The sequence below is a fragment of the Takifugu rubripes genome, chromosome 3 (assembly GCF_901000725.2).
Source record: "Takifugu rubripes chromosome 3, fTakRub1.2, whole genome shotgun sequence".
NCBI lineage: Eukaryota > Metazoa > Chordata > Actinopteri > Tetraodontiformes > Tetraodontidae > Takifugu > Takifugu rubripes.
The window spans coordinates 12377651-12385598 of NC_042287.1; the positions used below are offsets into that span (position 1 = coordinate 12377651).

A 7948-nucleotide genomic window follows, 5' to 3' on the forward strand; every position below is an offset into this window, starting at 1 on the left:
CCTGTGACCCCCCCCCCCTCCTTTCTTTTCATCGGCACACAGCAGCCACAAATCTCCATGGCAACCCGAGCCACTCGGTCCCATGAGAAAGGGAGTGGGCTGAGTTGACTAGCGTCTGGACGCTAGCACGTGGGCAGTGCCAGCACACCAACATGGCACACAGCATTCTGCCATATGGTGCCATCGCATACGTCCTTGCAGGCCCAGGCTCAAGAACCAGGCCCTGATGTGAGCTGCTGGTCCGAACGGGACATATCAACACCGGGACCCATTTGATCCGTGAGCTGTTAGAGTCAGACGTGACAGCCGTGAAATGTGAGCACTAGTTTCTCTACTCACACACCTGTTTGTTTCCTGTGATGTAAATCACACCACCTACAGATAAATGCGGGCCCGTCGACTAGCTGGGACCTTCAACCACATTTGGTGTTGTTTTTAAAATGACGCAAGGTTTTTCTTACAAGGACAAACATTTTCAGCCTCACGTGGCAGAGTTTGCTCGATGAGACCTTGTCAGAATAAAAGATGTGGATTCTTTTGTTTCCAACTTCCTGCAGACCAGCTGACAAAAGCCAGCAGAAAAGTTCACTATAAACTGAATTTCTGGATTAGCTTGGCTTTTTAGATTTATGAAGAAGCTGGTTTTAGGGGAGCATAGATTGGATCTTTAGGTGGCTCACACATCTGTCTGGACTAGCTTGATGATGGATAATATCAACAATAAGAACAAAGGAATGGCAGTAAAACTTTCACCTCAGTTGTGGTCTAGGAGCCATGTGTGGGCTCCAATAGTGATACTGTGCTGCCTCTCTGTGGCACTAAAGAGAAAATACATGCAATATGAGGGAAAAATATAGTTTTATTCCAGATTAATATATGTATGTAAATACAAAGTACCGGATCTTAAGGGTGTGGCAGCGCTACATGTTTGTCATATGTTTACGTTATCAACAGTTTTCCGGAGACTGTGATAAATGGTTAAAAAAATAAATGGTAATTGCTTTGATAGCGTGTAAAACAGATGTGATGAAGGCAGCTGCAAATGACACATCTGCAAAGACGGGTGTGCAAATGCATTTTTATGAAACAAAACATACAGGTGGTTTCCAAATCCAACTGACAGATACACCATAGAATACTCTTTACATTGATTTCAGCTGACGTGGAATTTCAAAGAACAAACCAATGTGGGGAAAAATATAGCTCTCTCTTTAAACACAAGAGCCAAGTTCTTACCTTCTTAAGCCTGTATTTTTGAAACACTGAACACTCCATCAATCATTTCATATATATCACTTTCTATACGCAGACACCCCTCAACCAAAAGTAGAGCGTTAACAACACATTTCTAATAGACCCCCCACGTCTTCCTGAAATATCACTGAATGACAGAGAAGACACAAAGCTGTCAGAGAAGCCTAAAAGGACGACTGGACAATGATAAATAAATAACACGGTGGGGTCACAGTGAGCATTTTGGGGTCCTCCTGCCGCTTCATCAGGCACAAACTAAATGCATAGACTAGAATGATCAGTCAGTCCAGAAAACTAATGAATGCTACAGAATCGCTCAGCAACCTCATGCTGTGCGCGTCTCAATGCCACTCGAGCACCATTAGACAGTTTCTTAAATATCACGGAGTCAACAGTCACTCTGAAAAGCTGGAAAATCAGCTCGTCTTGTTTACAGTAAGGCAACAGCGTGGCGTTCCGCTCATCTAACCCCTCCCTACCGGCAGGAAAGTGCTCCGAGAGGACTGAAGTCTTGGGATCATAGCTGTGATCATTGAATCTAAAATATACGCGCGTGTGTGTGTACACACACATTTAATTCCAACTAATTCATACACAGAGGTTCTTTTACAAAAGCCAAATAAATATACATGATTAGAATAATTAACAGAGGTATTTCTTTTCCATGTCATCACACAGAAAGAAAACTCAGTTTTGGTCTGTCTGTGCAAAGCAACTTGTTCTGTGGACAAAAACAACATCCAGCGAAGCCTTGTGCTCCAGGTAGAAAACTCTCAGTAACAAAGAAGTGAGCCCGTATCGGCGGAGGGGAGGACTACAGTACATCAGGTAATCATTCACAAAGTTAGAGTACTCGCCAGGCAATTAATAGTTCACTAATGAGGTGTCACTCAGTGGATGGTGGGTGAGTGGGGAGCGCTAATGAAAGGCTGCAGATGCGCCAGGCTGGACTCCGTCCGTGACACCCGCCACGTTCTCGCGCCACCTCCTGCATTTCCGCAGGCGTCAAGTCTGACACGAGGCTCCTACACACGTCTGCTGACGCCCGGGATGAAAATTCTCATGAATCGCTCCTCGCGCGAGCCAACACTCTGACTCCTGCTTTTTCCCCCCGTTGCCGTTATTTACAACCGCTCAAGGGCTTCCTCCGTGCAAGCAAACCCGAGTCTTTTACGCTGATGTTCTCCAAAATACCAGTAGTCCGGGTGTGTGTGTGTGTGTGTGTGTGTGTGTGTGTGTGGGGGGGGGGGGGGGGTCATGTCTTCCTTGGAAGTTGTGCTCCAGTTTTGCAAAAGCGACGGCTTAGATGTGGATGTTGGGGTGGCGGTCTTTACTCGTGTCAATGTCGACCCGGCGGGCCTCAGCAAAGGCCAGGAAGGTGCAGAGGCCCAGCAGGTTGACCGTTGTGATGAGGGCAAACACAGTCGCCCACGAGCCTGTGGTCTCGATGAGATACCCCGAGAAATACACCATGAGGACCCCTGCAGAGGGAGACAAAGTGGCTGTGATGCGTTTTGCTAGCGTTCGCAACAAAGCGAGACCCAGGATCTGCTATGAAATATTTGTTTCTACGGAGACAGGGCGCTCCTCCCGGGAACATCAATCATCTTTCCCTCTGCGTTTTTGTCTGACACCAGTTCAGCTCGGTTACGCTCCCTTGATGTAAAATGTGGAGCAAAGCTGAGCCTGACTGACAGGAAATACTCACGCTAAGCAGCCTGAATTTGGAGAACAAGATCGCGGATTGGCAAAACAGTTTGGAGTGAAATTATACAGACGAGGGGCTCACCTGAGAACGCTCCACAAGTGTTCATGATGCCTGCCAGAGAAATGCAGACAGATGTAAAAACAGACGGTTCAAGCCAATGAAAATTACCCACGTTTGATTTAGCTCACCAAATAAAGCTCCAGCGCACGAGGGAGCCAGATCCTGAACATTAACAGACACCCCACTGTGGAAAAAAATGAACGGAGAAATCAATTAATTAAACAACGATTCATACGGACCTATTATTAATGAAAGAGAATGTGGTTGGCGAGGTGTAAAAAAAAAAAATCACATGATACGAGCACTAGTTTTCGCTTCAGACAGTAAATCGGATCAGATGGGGGGAAAAGACCTTGATAAAGACGTCTCTACTCTGTGCCAGTACCTGTGACTGAAGGTGGCGAGGCCCATGGTGGAGGACACAAACGCAACAGCCCAGGGGAAGGTGGTTTGACCACAGAGCAGGAGGGTGAACACACTGCACACACCCATGGAGAAAAACTAGCACACACATAAAACGACAATCAGATTGGATGCAGACATGCAAAGTGGGCATAATGAGACGGGAGACGACTCGGTCTATATTAGCTCATCAAACTCATTACCTGCATTAACTTCCTCACGGACGTGGTGTCGTAGCCTGTGGAGACCAGAGAATATGTAGCTTTCAATACAAGATAGACTCAATCCCAAGAGGCTCTCGCAATTTTGGGTCAGCTTTCGATTCTTTTTTTGTGCTCTTAAGGTGAAACTGAAGGGAAACAAATGTGTTTTGCTCATCCCTCCTTGGGTAACCAACCTTGGCTGATGAGGTGGTCCGATAGACACCCACTGAAGAGGGACGAAGGTATGGCCACCAACCAGGGGATCACATTGAATATCCAACCCTGGAGGGAGAACACAACATCACTGAGCAGGCTGTGAATAACAGCGAGCAGAAACAGTCGGGTCATGTCTCGCTCAACAGGTGGCCTTTCTACTTCTGTTAGACTATTTCAGCTAGAGTGGATGAGTAGCTAGCATGTTAACGGCAGCATTTTGAGCATAGAGCTGTTTTATCCTCATTTCAGCAACTGTTGTCAGTTCAGAATGTTGGAGAGCACTGAAAAGTTAAACATGAGCTCACTAGAGGGCACACCCAAAAGTTAAAAAGCAAACAAGTGGGAATTTAAAATGACAAAGATGGTAAATATAAAAAGCATTTCTATTGCGTCTAAAATGACTGAACCCTCCCTGTTGTGGTGTTTGGACTGTTACAAAGCGCTGCCTAATTTTGACTAACCCTATTTTCAAGCCCGTGCGTGCTTCCATACATCCCAGGTGGTGTCATTTCAGTTTGGGGGGGTTTAGGGATCCACAGTGCAGTGGAATGTCTGATTCACTGCATCGCCCTCATACTTGTTCAGTTTAATGTAGGTGGTGCAAAGAATAAGTACAGAGAAGTGGGTCACAACAGAGGGTCGACATGCCAAAAAGTACAAACCTGTCAGCTCCTCGTCAATGTTCACACAGCACTATGCACGTGCACATTACCAAGATTTATCTGATATCTTTAATACATTTTATGTTGATGACACATCTAATGGATGACATAAATGCAGGGTGAACAGAGACGTCTGGTTACCTTGGAGTCTGGGAATGTGTCCCTAAAGAATGTCGGCAGCCATGACAATAGAGTGAAGAAGGTGCTCGCTGAGCAAAGATGTGTAATAATCACAGCACTGAAGATGGACAAGGAAACAAACCAACAAAAACACAGTTTAACAAAGCACACCGTCGCGTATGATTATTAACACATGAGCTGGTAGAAAATGCTGGGATACGTGCACTTATGTGGATCCTATTTGTACTGAGAATTAGCATGTTTTCGCTTACATTATCCTACCCATCGCTACTGGCAATATTCCTGTTTTCAGTTGTGAAAACGGTTACTAGCGCTGCTGCTGTGTAAACAGGTAAACACAGCTTTTATTCTGCCTTAAGGACAGAACTCACTTGTGTCTATCTGGAATTTATTCTCCATAAATGTCCAATTTGTTCCACTTTTAGAAATCTCAGAGGGCTAGGTTATTAGCTATCCCTGAATGGCATTACCCTGGTTATAAAACAACCTCATAAAACTAAGAATCCAGAAGTACAGTTAGGAAAAGCTGTAACCTGGAGGGGGAATATAAGAACAAACAAACCATTTTGCCCATAAGCAACTTTCAATAAGGTGATCTCACCAGACAGCAGGCTGTTTAAGGAGACGCAACCAGTGCCTTTTGGACAGTTTGGATTGGGATCCTCCGCTTCCCAGTGACTCCAGTGTGATGATCGGCCCTGAAAACAGAGATTAACAAAGACGTGGGCATACGAGGGTGGCGACTAACCGTACAGGAAAGCAGCTGGAAGATAAGAGCGTGCACAGACAGGGCTGACTTTGCCTCCCACAAAATAGGTGTGCGTATTAAATGCTAGGTGGTGCACAGGTGAGGGCAGATACTAGACCTGAGTTCTGACAGATGTTCAGCCATCAAGCAAACGATGTTGTTCCCAGTGGAACAATCAAACCTTCGCAAGGTGTCAAAATGATGCACAAGCCCAGACAAGTTCTACCAGCCTGACAGTCATGTTGCTACAATTACCCTGTCCCTTGAGCATGCATTTCCACATGCAGTAGGCCCAAAGTACTGCCAGGATTCCTGATATGTAGAAGACGCTCTCCCAGCCGTACAGCTCCAGCATGAGGGATCCAGCGCCCCCGATGACCAGAGTGCTGAAAAATATTGCCATTGCGGTCAAAACAATAGAGAAATGGCCTGATTTACCACCAGAAAGCAATCAAATATCAAGCAAATGTAAGGAAAATGGCCCATACATCTGCATTTATCATCACTGAGAATCCCAAATGATTCACGGAAGACGGTAAGCACATCTCTCTTATGCTCCAGACGACGGTCATTTTCTACAACAAGCACTTAGCCCGTTCCCACAAATGGCCATTTATTGAACAACGGACTCACCCCAGGTAGGAGCCACTACTCACGGTGCTCATGAGGAAGCCTCGCTCACTTTCCACCACCTTCTGAGAGCACAGACTCGCCAGCGAGGGGTAATGGACTCCTAAAAATCAGGACATTAGGAGTAATCAGCTGATGTTTCCGAAGAAATAACAGAGAATAGGAGCGTGATTCGTGTGGAGAACAGGAAAAAACAGTACAGTGCAAGAAGAGGAAACCAGGTGACTACAAGCACCTACGCCACAATGACGTCACTATTATGGGGTTTTTTACTGAGCAGTCCAGACACCAGCGGCCCCTGATTGAGATGGCAAAGGGTCACGGCTAGAATAAGGACAGCTGTGGTAAAGCTTCGAGGTGGAAGAGGAAGAAGAAAATATTTGTACCGAATGCAGAAGGTATCGATGCTGCTCAGCATTCTACCCTGAAGACCACGTCTATTATTTCTTCAGGGTAGAATGCTGCTGAACTTCCTCATACCTTTAATACGTTTGACTTTTTTTTATAGGCCCATGTTTACCGACTGTATCTGCTTAACATTATCCAGTAGAAAAACCTGTCCACTTCCTGATTTCCCGACCTTCTCTAACGCGGGCACATTCATTCACCTTGCAACAAGCCCATGAGGAAGCGGGAAAGGGTCATTGAGAAGATCGGCTGGGAGCAGATGTGGGCCAGGATGGGGGTGAAGGCCGTCAGGGAGCCCCAGGCGGCGGCAGAAAGCAGGAGGACCTTCTCGCCTCCAACCCTGTGGGTCCACAAACCTCTCATTTGAATGACTGGCAAGCATTACGTGAAGTAACAGTGGCTCTTTTGTTTCTTACCTGTCGCTGACGTAGCCCCCGAACACTTGGGTGAAGCAGTAGCCCCAGAAGAAGCTGCCCAGCACCATTCCAGACTCTTTCTTGCTCCAACTGAACTTTTCCGCCAGGCTGACGGCACAGATGGGCATCGCCACACGTGCACAATAGAGGAGGCATGTCCCCAGCAAGAGCACCACCGTCCACACCCTTGCCAGTGGCCTGTGGAGGCAAAGAGCAGTGGACTTAACTTTAGCAACGTTTGAAAAAAAAGTGTCTGAACTTTGGACTGGGAGGGAGGCTGACTCCACCAATGGGACGGCTGTGGGGGCTTTTGGGTGATATAAGAAATTTAGAAAAAACCCATAAATAAATAAAATATCCTGCAATAGCCGATGAATTATGCCACAGCTGACATTCTCACGCATGAGTCAGGCGGTTTTAAAAGTTGGTTTTCTCTTGACACACCACGGCACACTCTCGTTTTAGCATCAGATAAGATCCGTATGCTGCCAAAAAGGACATCCTGTTTAAGAATAGGCTTAGACGCCATCGCTTTTTAAAAGTGGACACACTTTCCGACCTCCACAGACATCCCGGGGGCATTTGCATCCCCGCCGACCCGACCAAGACCCTTACCTGGACCAGTAGGCGCTGCTTTCAGCCCGCTTCTTGTAGGATCCCGCGGCCGCGATCTTGTCCGACGGATGGATTTCCTTGTGACAGACCAAATCTGGACTATGGATCTTGCCATATTTTTGAGTGACTGCCATTCAACGCGAGCTAACAGCAGCCTCCTCCCCTCAATCGGATCGCTGACTTTCGTTTTCTCTCTCTTTTTATTCTTTTTCTGGGCGATCAGTTCCAAAAGTAAAAACCCGGGCGGTCCAAAAACGCCTCGACCCTCCTAAAGTGGCTGCGGGCTCAGCTTACGAGGGGGGTCCCGACGAGAGTCATGTCCTGTAACGCGGGGCTGAGGAGATGTGCGGCCGGAGACCAGGCACCGAGGCTGGGGCTTGTTTTTCCTGATGCCCGAGGAGGGATCCACGTGTCAGTTTTCCCCCCCTCCAGTCTCCTCCTGCTGACGACGACGCAGTTCTGCGCGTGATCGGTAGGGTTAATCA

General features: G+C 47.0%; 1 protein-coding gene across 1 annotated transcript; it reads right to left on the reverse strand.

The window, feature by feature from the left end:
- Positions 1 to 839: 839 nt before the first annotated feature.
- On the reverse strand, positions 840 to 7931 carry slc17a9b (solute carrier family 17 member 9b). The gene is made up of 13 exons (XM_003963340.3): positions 7464 to 7931; positions 6849 to 7046; positions 6633 to 6772; positions 6028 to 6127; positions 5650 to 5780; positions 5248 to 5344; positions 4647 to 4743; positions 3822 to 3909; positions 3628 to 3662; positions 3408 to 3523; positions 3151 to 3206; positions 3044 to 3073; positions 840 to 2735 (listed from the first exon to the last, which is right to left on the reverse strand). The coding sequence occupies exons 1-13, from the start codon at positions 7595 to 7597 to the stop codon at positions 2557 to 2559; spliced, it is 1401 nt and encodes a 466-aa protein (XP_003963389.1). The 5' UTR covers positions 7598 to 7931; the 3' UTR covers positions 840 to 2556.
- Between the last annotated feature and the right edge of the window lie 17 nt (positions 7932 to 7948).

Excerpts from the sequence above, each read along its gene's own strand:
- slc17a9b (XM_003963340.3), bottom strand. The coding sequence starts at position 7,597 with ATGGCAGTCACTCAAAAATATGGCAAGATCCATAGTCCAGATTTGGTC. Across the intron at positions 6,773-6,848 it reads GGGGGCTACGTCAGCGACAG|GGTTGGAGGCGAGAAGGTCC; the intron begins GTAAGAAACAAA and ends GTGGACCCACAG. Across the intron at positions 4,744-5,247 it reads CTTAAACAGCCTGCTGTCTG|TGCTGTGATTATTACACATC; the intron begins GTGAGATCACCT and ends GTCCATCTTCAG.